At 52.2% G+C, this 12793-nt stretch overlaps 1 protein-coding gene across 2 annotated transcripts; it reads left to right on the top strand.

The window, feature by feature from the left end:
- The first annotated feature begins 3828 nt into the window (after positions 1–3828).
- Positions 3829–11939, top strand: LOC138095858 (cytochrome P450 2A13). Of its 2 annotated transcripts, XM_068991790.1 has the most exons (9): positions 3829–4013; positions 4529–4691; positions 5783–5932; positions 6172–6332; positions 7650–7826; positions 9411–9552; positions 10242–10429; positions 11083–11224; positions 11737–11939. In XM_068991790.1, the coding sequence occupies exons 1-9, from the start codon at positions 3834–3836 to the stop codon at positions 11916–11918; spliced, it is 1485 nt and encodes a 494-aa protein (XP_068847891.1). In that variant the 5' UTR covers positions 3829–3833; the 3' UTR covers positions 11919–11939. The 2 variants fall into 2 exon arrangements, with proteins under 2 accessions (XP_068847891.1, XP_068847892.1); XM_068991791.1 differs by lacking the exon at positions 4529–4691 and having other exon boundaries at positions 3829–4023.
- The last annotated feature ends 854 nt before the right edge of the window (positions 11940–12793 follow it).

Raw genomic sequence — 12793 nt, 5'->3', positions numbered from 1 at the left:
TGCGCCAGCTTGGTTGCCCTGCAGCAGGTGGGACCTTCTTAGACCCCAGGGATCGAACCTGTGTCTCCTGCACTGGCAGGCGGATTCTTTACCACTGAGCCACCAGGGACGTCCAGGGAATACAGTTCTGCTGTCTGGAGGAAGAAACAGGGAGGGAGGTTCCCCAAAAAACTTTCTCTGTCTCCTTTTCCAAAGGAAAAACTTTCGAGACTTTGTGCCAGAGAATGTAAAATACAGAGAAATGCTTCAGTTCAGTTCAGTTCGGTCGCTCAGTCGTGTCCGACTCTTTGCGACCCCACGAATCGCAGCACGCCAGGGGAATGCTTAGAGAACCTCTTATCTGTGGCCTTCATTCCATGGATTAATGGTAAGAACGAATAATATTGACTGTTTACTGCCATGCAGCTCAAATGCTTTAACCTACTGATTCCTTACCAAAAGAGGCTAAGAGGTGGGTACCATCATTGGCCCCATAAGGTCCAGAGAGGTGAGGTTATCTTTTCAAGGTGACACAACCACAGAGGGGATTCCAATCTATGTCTTCATCTTGCTCTTAACCACTGTTCCATCGTCCTGAAAGGGACACTGAGACCCAGCAAGGAGAAAGGATTTTCCCGGGTTCACCACTAGCTATTCTTTAAACTGTTGTTGTTGTTAATTTTTTCAGTTTTTTTTTTTTTATATAATACAAAACTTTACCAACCACTCAATATTTTACCAAAAGAGGATGGAAATGGCCTGGCCTCACCTTACAGACTTTTTTTCCATTGTAGTACAATGGAACTAATTAACCTCACTTTCCATCTGGATTGACAATCCCAACTGTCTGCATCTCAGATATACAAAAATATAAGTCTATTAATTGATTATGGGCTACTACTCTAGAAGCCCATATTCAGGCCACCACAGGCTAGCACGTGTCCTGCTTGCCTCCAGGAGATACAACACGTGCTGATAGACAGTAACCTCTTGCTCCATGTTCCAGGGCCAACATCAAAGTCAAATTCACTTGACCTCACTGTCCCCCAAGTGCTTCTCCTCCCCACCCAGCTCGCAGCAGCCTGTTTGAACACTCAGTGAGTGCCCTCGCTGGTGCCAATCTCATTGAAAAACAAACTCCCCAAATTTCTACCTCCCTTCTTGTCATGGAACTAGGGGGAAGGGGCGGACGCAGGCGTGGGGCCAGCCCAGGTGCAGCTGGTGATCAGGATTAGGGAGACTGATAGCTGCCAAGCCGGAGCTAATCCTTTTGTCCTCCTGTTCCCCCTCCAAAACCAACAAACAACTTTGATCTCTCTGCTTTGTTCTCTGCCCTTTGTCCCCTCCCCGAAGGACTCAGAGCTCAGCAGCCTAGAATGACTTAGCAAGATGCCAGCGCCAGGAGTACCAGCCTCACCCACCTGTTCTTGTCCAAGGTTAGAGGTGGCACCTGAGCAGGGTTGTCCAACTTTCAGAGCCTGTCCGGGGTCCATCTGGGGCCCCCTCTCAGGCCCACAGAGGATCCATCTCAGCACCCACGGGATGTTCATATCAGAATCCACTGGGACCAACCTATGGATCTCTACGGTGCCACCCTTAGGCTGTCCTGAAGGCAGCTCCAAGGGCTACCTGTGCCTACCCTCAGAGCCCTCTTGATACCACAAGTGGCTCTATTACTGTTTTCCCGGCATCAGGTTCAATGTCAACTTTAATCCTAGTGTCTACCTGGGGGCAGGCTCAGTGCCAACAGGATACCCTGCCTCCCCAGGGCTACCTAATGCCAAAAGCAGAACCTAATGTAATCCCTGTGTCCAAGGCTGACGCCAGTGTCAGCACTCACCTGCCTCCAACCTTGACTCTCACGTGGCCTCCAGGGTGGGCTAGGCCAGTCCATGGAAGGAGAACCAGGAGAGAGCTCCAGTTCCAGCTCCCTCACCTACTCCCTGTGTGACCTCCAACAAGTGGCTTTATAGAGTCCCAGGCTTCTCAACTGCCAAGTGAAGACAATAATGAACCAGCCCTGCTGTTACGGGGAGTCAGTAAGATCGTGAGGATGTGGACGTAATCTTTGGTTAGTACTGTGATGGGGTTAAGTGTCATTATGAAGGAAAAACGTCAGTGAAGGAAGGACATGGGACCACTCCTCTTTTCTCTTCCCCTACTTTCAGAATCCCAGGATTTCTCTCTGTTCCTGACAGTGGCGTTTACCCAAATCTCTGCTGACATAGTCTCCTCTGCCTGCTAACAGAAGCCCTGACGCAGCAGGAATCACCTCTAAAGGGGACTTTACACACCCTCCAGTACAGCCTTCTCTTCCAAACACTCCCTTTGCACTGGTGTGTGTGCTAAGTCCCTTCAGTCGTGTCCAACCCTGTGTGACCCTATGGACTGTAGCCCTCCAGGCTCCTCTGTCCATGGGATTCTCCAGTCAAGAATACTGGAGTGGGTTGCCATGCCCTCCAGGGAGTCGAATCTGTGTCTCTTACATCTCCTGCATTGGCAGGCGGGTTCTTTACCACTGGCACCTTCTGGGAAGTGGGGAAACCCAATTCCAGAAAGAGGAAATAAGTGCCAAGCAGGAGACAGAGGGGTCACACGCGTGCCTCTTGCCCACTCTCTCTCTCCTGTCCTCATTATACTCACATGTAAAATTGGAAACATTAACAATAATAGAAACAATATAGTCAACATAGTGGACTTCCCTAAGGATCTGGGTAGGGAACCAGTGGGATGCTGTGTGAATTCTAACCCTTGAAACATTTTGGATTTTTTTCGGTATCAGATTGATGGTTATTACTACTTCTCAAGCCCTGGCCAGTTCCTCTACCGGTTGAGACTGTGAGTTACTATTCTCCAGTTCTGTGGAAAGTTCCACAGATGAACAGCTCTGGTCTTCCACCTCTTGCCCAACCACAGATGGTCAGTTCTATGACCCCCACTGTGACCTCGCTTTGAGGTTCCGATGAAGCTTTTGGACATCAGGAGCGAGCAACATGTCCAAAATAAAAGCAAGTCAACATCTGGGATCAGATGCTGAGTCCAGACCCAGCTGGACTCTGCTCTCAGGAACCCCACACCCACAGCAGGGGTCCTTTCTCACCTCAAGACCCTCGAATCCATTCCCTGGAATTCCCGCCGCCACCACGAGACCCTTCAACCTACATCCCTCCTCACCAAAAGACCCCCAAATCCACAGCCACACATCCTGTCCATTCTAATACCCTTACATCCAGATCTGTGATTTTCACTTTCCCAGGACCTCCAAATCCACAACTTTGCGGGTCCCTTCTCACTCTGAGGGGCTTCCCTGGTAGCTCAGAGGCTAAAACATCTGCCTCCAATGCGGGAGACCCAGGTTCAATCCCTGGGTTGGGAAGATCCCCTGGAGAAGGAAATGGTAACCCACTCCAGTGTTCTTGCCTGGAGAATCCCATGGACGGAGAAGCCTGGTAGGCGAGTCCACAGGGTCGTAAAGAGTCGAACACGACTGAACAACTTCACCTTCACCTTCTCACTCTGAGATCCCAAGTCCAAAGCTCAGGGGCTCCCCAAAATCTTCAGTTCTGGAACGTATCTACTGTCTCCTCCTAAGTCCACAGCCCTATGGCAGTCTCTCCCCACAGACCACAAATTCCACCATGGGGCCCTCTCCTTGTTAACCTGACCTGAGGCCCCTGCCCTCCTTCCTGGTTGGCTGGGTCCCAAGCTAGGCAGGGAGCATAGTGGGGCGTGTACATGAGAGGTGAAACAAGACAATTATATAATCAGGACCAAAGTCTGTCCTGCTTTCCCAGATGGTATAAAAGCCAACCATCTCAGACATCACCACCTGGCCATCACTCCCAGTTGCCACCATGCTGGCCTCAGGGCTGCTCCTCGTGGCTTTGCTGGCCTGTCTGACTATCATGGTCTTGATGTCTGTCTGGCGGCAAAGGAACCTCAAAGGGAAATTGCCTCCAGGGCCCACTCCTCTGCCCTTCATCGGGAACTACCTGCAGCTGAACACCGAGCAGATGTACAACTCCCTCATGAAGGTGTCATGGGGCAGAGATGGGTGGAATGGAATGAGGAGGGGCGGCCTGGGCCAGTTCGTCTGGGGCTTTATGGCAGGGGATGGGCAATGTTGGGCAAGAGTCTTAGGAAAGAAGGGAATTTTAAAGATCCAGTACCAGGGTCCTGGGGCTTCCCTGGTGGCCCAAAGGTAAAGAACCCATCTGCCAATTCAGTAGACTTGGGTTTGATCCCTGCACTGGGAAGATGCCCCAGAGAAGGGAATAGCAATCCACTCCAGTATTCTTGCATGGGAAATCCCATGGACATAGGAGGCTGGCAGGCTACAGTCCATAGGGTCACAAAGAGTCAGACATGACTGAGCAACTCAACAACAACAATCGGGGTCCTAGCCAGGAAAAAACCGTATCTTGAGATGTCCAGCTCCTTGATAGTCAGAAGCTGTGAGGAAATGCATCCCCGTAAGTGAGGTCTGGGTACAGGGCCAGTTCAGAATAGGGGCTACTCCCACCAACTAACTCCCACTCACCTCTATCAGATCAGCGAGCGCTATGGCCCCGTGTTCACGATCCACCTGGGGACCCGGCAGATCGTGGTGCTGTGCGGCTATGATGCTGTGAAGGAGGCTCTGGTGGACCAGGCTGAAGAATTCAGTGGGCGAGGCGAGCAGGCTACCTTTGACTGGCTCTTCAAAGGCTATGGTGAGGGAGACTGAGGGGAAGGGGCCACGGTGAGACAGACTTCGGGGTCCCCAGCTTTTTTCTCCTGACTGCCTCTGCTATTCCTGTCTCCACTCCTGTGCATTGCTGCCTGCCCCTGCTCTATCTTGTCTTAGTTTCTGCATCTCTGTTTCTCCCTGCTTCTCTCTGCCCCGTTCCCTTTCACTCAGTGTCTCTTCTTTCTCTGTATTTCTTAGAGCCTCTTGGGATTTCTGCTTTGGAACCCTGGTCCTCTATTTCCATATGCCTTTTGGTCTTTTTTTTCTTTAGAGCTCTGGGCTTCCCCCGGTTTCTCTCTCCTTCCCTCTCTCTTCTTCCTTTGTCTTAGAATCTCCCATTATCTCTGCTTCAAAATCTCCATGCCTCCATCTCTTAGTAACAGTCTCTCTTTCCCCCCAGGGCCTCTCTGTTTCTTTCTCCCCGTTTTTCTCTTTTTGCGTGTGTCTGTTAGTCACTCTGTCGTGTCCAACTCTTTGTGACCCCATGGACTGTACCCAGCCAGGCTCCTCTGTCCATGGGATTCTCCAGGCAAGAATACTGGAGTGGGTTGCCATTTCCTCCTCCAGGGATCTTCCCAACCCAGGGATCGAACCCAGGTCACCTGCATTGCAGGTAAATTCTTTTCCACCTGAGCCACCAGGGAAGTCCTTTAGAATTTGCCATGGTTATGTCTACCTCCCAGATCTCCATGCATCTTACTTCCCCTCCTTCCCTCCTCTGTCTCCTCTTCCCCTGAGTGTCTCTGTGTCTCTTGGCATATCTGTCTTGCCTCATTCTTTCCGATTCTGTTCTTTGCACGAGGTCTTTCTTTCTGCATCTCTCTGAGTCTGCGTTGTTTGTCTCAGCCTCTGTCTGTCTCTTTACCTCCCTTCCCTCCCTCTCCCCTTGCTCTCGCCCACCCTCTATCCCTCCTTCCCCTCGGCACCCTACCCTGGCTCTCTACCCTCCTTTTCCCCCCCTTGCTCTCTCTGTCCACCCCTTCTCTCTCTAGGGAGCCCGGGAGCCCGGGAGCCCGGGGCTGGTCTGGGCCCTGCCTCGCTCTGCCCTGTCCAACTCCCGCGCTGCCTTCGCAGGAGTGGCTTTCAGCAACGGGGAGCGCGCCAAGCAGCTCCGGCGCTTCTCAATTACGACGCTGCGGGACTTCGGCGTGGGCAAGCGCGGCATCGAAGAGCGCATCCAGGAGGAGGCAGGCTTCCTCATCGAGGCCTTCCGGGGCACTCGCGGTGAGCCGGGTGGGGGGACCCTGTGGTATGCGAGGAGGAGGGAAACACCCGACGCGGCCACAGCGCTCTGGCCCGGGAAGAGGGGGGCCACGTTGGGGGAAGGGTCTTGGGTCCGGTGCTGGAAGTATAGTTCAGCACTGCCGTGCCCTCCTTCACGTCTCAGACCGCATCAGACCGCCGAGCTGACTCTCCGCTAAATCCCTGTCTCTCCCCAACCCCCTCCGCTCTCATCTCCCCAGGCGCCTTCATCGATCCCACCTTCTTCCTGAGCCGAACGGTCTCCAATGTCATCAGCTCCATTGTCTTCGGGGACCGCTTTGACTACGAGGACAAAGAGTTCCTGTCACTACTGCGAATGATGCTGGGAAGCTTCCAGTTCACCGCTACGTCTACCGGGCAGGTAACCCGAGTCGACCTGGCTCTACCCTGCTCCTACGGCAACCTGCCGACTCCTCACTCCACCCCACCCCCCCACACACATGAGACCTGCCCCAAACTCCCATCCTCCCCCCAGACAGGGTCCCCTCAAAACCAGACCACCACTCTTGGACAACTCAACAGCTGCACCAGAGCCCAATACTCAGTCTCCAAGGACACCTGGATATCTCAAAAGATGCACCCTCCACCAAAAAAAAAAAAAACCTGCAGAAAAGATACATGTCCTCAACCCAGCTTTCTTACAAGACAGGTGTCCTCATCCCAGCTTATTTTACTCTCTAACAAGTGGTCCCTTTTTAGACACTCCATCTCAAAAAAGGGGAGGGGGCCTCTTGGTGGTCCAGTGGTTCCCACTCTGCGCTTCCAATGCAGAAGCCATGGGTTCGATCCCTGGTCGGAAAACTAAGATCCTGCATGCTGCTTGGCGTGGCAAAAAAAAAAAAAGAGATATTTTCTTTCCATCTGAATTTCTTAACACCTGGCAAGTGGTCACCTCAGCCTACTTCCTGACTACCTGGACACCTGTGCTTCAAAATTCAGCCCACCAAAATCACTGGTTATCCACACAGATGTCCCAAACCAGCCCACTGGAATCTCCAGAGAGTGCCCCCTCCCCAGTTCACTTAAATAGCTGAACATGTAGACAGGTCCCCCAACCAAGACCCCTAAATGCATAAACACCTAGGTAGACTGTTCCCTGCACACCCAAATAAGTGTCCCCTGATCCAGCTCATTTCCAGCACCAAGAAGTGCCCTCCATTGGCCCATTTGAATATCTGAACACCTGAACAGCTATCTCCCCACCTTAACACCTGCACCCCAACCCCACTTTAGTACCTCAACACCTGCACAGAAACCCCAACCCAGACCCCCTAAACATCTGGACAGTTGTGTCCAACTGAGACCACACCAATGCCTAAACACTTAGGCAGGTGACCACCACCCATACAAGTCCCGTCTAAATAGCTAAACACCTGGACAGGTGTCTCCCAACCCAACCTCATCTGATATATGAACCCCGGGTATGTTTCTCCAATCCAACATCATCTGAATATCTGACTATGCGTCCCAGTCCATCTCACTTTATTCCTTGGACAGGGGCCCTCACATGTAACTCATTGTGAAAACACATTCCCATCCAGCCTTATCAAAATATGTAAATATCTGGGCAGACACCTGTAACCCAGTACCTGCCTTGCCCTGAGACAGGGCCTACTCCCATGAGGTCCTACACACTGACAGCTGTCCTTCCCTCCCCTTCTCCCCTCCCCATCATCAGCTCTACGAGATGTTCTACTCAGTGATGAAATATCTGCCAGGGCCACAGCAGCAGGCCTTTAAGGAGCTGCAGGGACTGGAGGACTTCATAGCTAAGAAGGTGGAACAAAACCAGCGCACACTGGACCCCAACTCCCCACGGGACTTCATCGACTCCTTCCTCATCCGCATGCAGGAGGTACACTCTCACAGCCAGGTGAAGAGGTCCAGAGCCAGGCAGAGAGAAATCAGGCTCGGGGTGGAGGAGAACAGAGGCCCATCGAAATCACCCCTCCCCCAACCTAATAATAACTCACCGACTCTATGGACAGTTTGAGTAAGCTCCGGGAGTTGGCGATGGACAGGGAAGCTTGGCATGCGGCCATCCATGCGGTTGCAGAGTTGGACACGACTGAGCCACTGAACTGAACTGAACTAACAATCTTCACAACTGAACTAATTAACTAACTAAATAACTAATAATTTAAATAACTAACTAACTGAACTAGTAATCTTCACAATCCCAGTGATAATTAACCATCATTCTTCCACTACTGGAGTTCCCAGGTGGCACCAGTGGCAAAGAACCCACCTGCCAATGCAAGAGATATAAGAGATACGAGTTTGATCCCTGTGTCGGGAAGATCCCCTGGAGGAGGACAGGACAACCCACTCCAGTATTCCTGCCTGGAGAATCCCATGGGCAGAGGAGCCTGGCGGGCTGCAGTCCATGAGGTCGCACAGAGTCAGACACGACTGAAATGACTTAGCACAGCACACATTCCACCTATTAAGCCGTTCTGTCCACAGGCAGGACTTATGAATGCAAATCGCGATAGCAAACATTTCTGTAAAACTACCGTGCACCAGGTTTCCCAGGTTGCACAAGTGGTAAAGAACCCACCTGCCAATGCAGGAGACAGAAGAGACATGGGTTCGATCCCTGGGTCAGGAAGATCTCCTGAAAGAGGGCACAGCAACCCAGTATTCCTGCCTGGAGAATCCCATGGACAGAGGAGCCTGGTGGGCTACAGCCCATGGAGTCACAAGGAGGTAGACACCACTGAAGTGACTTAGCACGCAGGCCCCAGTGGTTAGGACTCTGCACTCTCACTGCCAAGGGCCTGGGGTTTAATCCCTGGTCAGAGAAGATCCTGCAAGTCACATGGCACAGCCCTCCCCAAAAAAGGGGGGATTTGATTTGAAAAGGTAATAAAATAGAGTGCTGTTACTCGCTCGGTCGTGTCTGACGGTTTGCGACCCCATGGACTGTAGCCCATCAAGCTCTTCAGTTCACGCACGGGATTCTCCAGGCAGGAATACCGAAGTGGGTAACTATTCCTTTCTCCAGGGGATCTTCCTGATCCAGGGATTAAACCCGAGTCTCCTGCATTGCAGGCAGATTCTGTCTGAGCCACCAGCTGCTACTGCTGCTAAGTTGCTTCAGTCGTGTCCGACTCTGTGCGACCCCATAGATGGCAGCCCACCAGGCTCCCCCGTCCCTGGGATTCTCCAGACAAGAACACTGGAGTGGGTTGCCATTTCCTTCTCCAATGCATGAAAGTGAAAAGTGAAAGTGAAGTTGCTCAGTCGTGTCCGACTCTTTGCGACCCCATGGACTGCAGCCTACCAGGTTCCTCCATTCATGGGATTTTCCAGGCAAGAGTACTGGAGTGGGGTGCCATTGGAAGCCCCTATAAAATAAAGAGACAGGTCCAAAGGGAAAACCCCCAGAAGGGCCCTCAGAGCATAGGGCTTCACCTGAAGCCCTCTGTCCATGCAGGAGAAGGAGAATCCCAACACGGAGTTCTACATGAAGAACCTGGTGCTAACAACCCTGAACCTCTTCTTTGCGGGCACTGAGACGGTCAGCACGACCATGCGGTATGGCTTCCTGCTGCTCATGAAGCACCCAGATGTGGAGGGTAAGGCTGGAGAGGGCAGGGAAGCGGGCACCACGGACCCCTCCCCCAAATTCCTCTGAGCCTGCCGCAATGGTCCCATCTCTCTCAGGTCCACGGACCCTCAGACACGCTCTGCTCGCTAGAGACTAGGTGATGTTTGGCTGATAAGCACCAGCCAAGTCTCACCAGCTGTTAAAATATTGAAAATATTGAAAATATCTGAACTGATTGGTATACAGTTCCTGCAGCTGACCCAACCAAGTGCCCACCGCCCCCTCCTCCAGACATTCCCCAGGACTCTTCCTCTGCACCTCCCCTATGGAAATAGGACTAGGCGAACAAGGTGGGCTTCCCTGGTGGCTCAGTGGTAAAGAACCTGCCTGCCAGTGCAGGAGATGCAAGTTCAATCCCTGGGTCAGGAAGATCCCCTGGAGAAGGAAATGGCAACCCACTCCAGTATTTCTGCCTGGGAAAGCCCGTGGACAGAGGAGCCCAGCAGGCTCCAATCCATGGGGTCACAAACAGTCAGACACAACTGAAGCAACCAAACAGCAACAAAGCGAACAAGACCCTGCGCCAACAGTGTCTACAGCCGCTGTCTGATCTGAAGGGTCTGCATCCACATCACACATGCATGTTGTACATATGTGCATTTTCACTCCTGCCCCGAGTCCCCTCAAGGGCTAAATATGTTCTCCCCCCTCCCCTAGCCAAAATCCATGAGGAGATTGACCGCGTGATCGGCAAGAACCGTCAGCCCAAGTTTGAGGACCGGGCCAAGATGCCCTACACAGAGGCTGTGATCCACGAGATCCAGAGATTCGGAGACATGATCCCCATGGGCCTGGCCCGCAGAGTCACCAAGGATACCAAGTTTCGAGACTTCCTCCTCCCCAAGGTGCTGCCCCACCCAGCCCGTTCCCTGTGACCCTAAACCCCGTTCCCCTTAGAACCTTCCCAGCCCATGACCCACGGGACCCACTCCCCTAATCAAAGACTTTCCCCACTACCATGTCCCTGCCACCTTCCCCCTTGGAGACTCCTGAATTCCAGACCTCCCCAGACCTCTTGCCTCAAGGAATATGAACCCTGTGTGCCCCCCAAATTCCTGTCTCAAGAGAAATGAACCTCATTTCCCCTAGACCTTCAAAGACATGATCTCATGTCCTCCAAGCATCCTGCCTAGAGGGACACAAACCCCATGTCTCCCAAAATTCCTTTCTCAGGAAACATGACCCTCCCGACCCCTCAACCTCCTGCCATGGGAGGCATGAACTATGTGTCCCCGAAACCATCTGCTCCAGGAGACACAGAACCCATGCTCTTCAAACTTCCCTTCTCAGGGGATATAAGCCCCATGTCAGCCAAACTTGCTGTCTCGAGGACATGAATCTCATGTCCCCCAAAGCACCTCCTTCAGAGGACCCCAACTCCCATGCCTTCCCTTGTCCTCACCTGGGGCACCCAAACTCCCCCTCTGCCCACAATGTGCTTTCATCATACCCATCCCTTACTCCACCTTATCAAAGTCCCCTCCCTCCTCTCAACCAGGGCACCGAAGTGTTCCCTATGCTGGGTTCTGTGCTGAGAGACCCCAAGTTCTTCTCCAACCCCCGAGATTTCAATCCCCAGCACTTCCTGGATGAGAAGGGGCAATTTAAGAAGAGTGATGCTTTTGTGCCCTTCTCCATTGGTAAGAGACACTGCCAAGTCAACACCCACAGGGACCTCCTTCATCTCTAAGGCTTAACCTAGCTTCTTTCTCCAGCTTGGAAGTCCTTCTTACCGTATACCCTGGGGCCAATCAGCAATCCCCATAACTACCAAGAGCCTGGGCCAAAGTGAAAGAAAAGGAATGATCGTACCCCTTTCAGAGATGGGGAAAATCAAGGCCCAGAGTGAGAAATTTAAGTCCAAGTTCATTTAAATCCTTCAGATTCTTAGAAAGGTGATGACAGCAGTAGCCATATTTGAATGTGTATTTATGGGCAAGGGGCATCCAAAGTTCCAATTGCTAGTCTGGGCTCATCCCACCAAAAGTTCTAGGGAAACAGGCTCAGAGAGGAGTAGCAACTTCTCTGCAAGTCTCTCCAGCCTTGATATTCCAGCCCTTCTTCCCTGAGAACACAGCTGGGGGTCGGTAAAGGGGGTCAGGCAACGGTGAGAACAGGCCTCACCTCCACGCCTCCCACTCTGGTCCTTCAGGAAAGCGGTACTGTTTCGGAGAAGGCCTCGCCAGAATGGAGCTCTTCCTCTTCTTCACTACCATCATGCAGAACTTCCGCTTCAAGTCCCCACAGTCGCCCCAGGACATCAACGTGTCCCCCAAACTCGTGGGCTTTGCCACTATCCCTCCAAACTACACCATGAGCTTCCTGCCCCGTTGAGTCAGGGCTGTGCCCGGTGGGGCTGGTGGGAGGAGCAAATGGGGGAGGGAAGGGCCTGGGCGGGGTTATGAGGGAGGGGAGGGGCTAAGGATGGGGAAAGGAGGGGTATGGGAGCGGAGGGGAGGGGCTAGGGGCGGGGTTAGGGGCGGGGCGGGGTTATTGATGAGGAATGGTTGAGGGTGGGGAGGAAAGGGGAGGGTGGATAGGAGAGAAACAAGAAACAGAGCGACTCTTTGTTCAGCTTGCTAGAGATGAGATGAGAGGAAAAGAAACCTTATGGTATACTTTGAATAGAACAATAGCAGATATTATTTATTGAGCAAGTATTCTGTGTCAGTTCTATGCTTAGTGTCTTAAACTCACCTCACTTAATGCTCACAAACCTACCATGATAGGGAACAGTATCTATGCCCATTTTACAGATAACAAAGATGAGGACCAGAAAGTTTAAGTCTATCTGAGGTCCCACAGAACACAAGTCAGTCAGTACTCAGCAAGTACATGAATACAGACGGCCATACTTAACCCACAGTCCTTGGATAGCATCCCTTCCTCAAGTGAAAACACAGCAACTTATTATATTATTACACAACCTGAACAGCTCTGTCCAGGGGACTTTTCCAGAGTCCTGACAGGCAGCTCACCTGGCTTCACTAAACACTTGCCTATGCTCTTCCCAACTCGGGCACACTTTGGATGACAGCGTATTTTGTGCCTACCACCAGATAAGGCTACTGTGTCCGACGGGAGTCAGACTGTTGTTGGTGGTGTTTTTCTGGATGTGCTAGGTCTCCACTGCTGCACGCAGCCTTTTCTCTAGTTGCAGCAAGCAGGGGCTGCTCTTCATTGCAGAACTTGGACTTCTCATTTTGGTG

The sequence above is a fragment of the Capricornis sumatraensis genome, chromosome 20 (genome assembly GCF_032405125.1).
Source record: "Capricornis sumatraensis isolate serow.1 chromosome 20, serow.2, whole genome shotgun sequence".
Taxonomy (NCBI): Eukaryota; Metazoa; Chordata; class Mammalia; order Artiodactyla; family Bovidae; genus Capricornis; species Capricornis sumatraensis.
Note: the sequence above shows the minus strand (reverse complement) of the source record. Positions and strands in the feature narration are given on the sequence as shown.

What these genes read in the sequence shown, in the direction of transcription:
- LOC138095858 (XM_068991790.1), top strand. Translation starts at nt 3,834, where the DNA reads ATGCTGGCCTCAGGGCTGCTCCTCGTGGCTTTGCTGGCCTGTCTGACT. An exon ending in TGTACAACTCCCTCATGAAG is followed by an intron (nt 4,014 to 4,528) that starts GTGTCATGGGGC and finishes CACCTCTATCAG; the next exon opens with ATCAGCGAGCGCTATGGCCC. An exon ending in TTTTGTGCCCTTCTCCATTG is followed by an intron (nt 11,225 to 11,736) that starts GTAAGAGACACT and finishes CTGGTCCTTCAG; the next exon opens with GAAAGCGGTACTGTTTCGGA.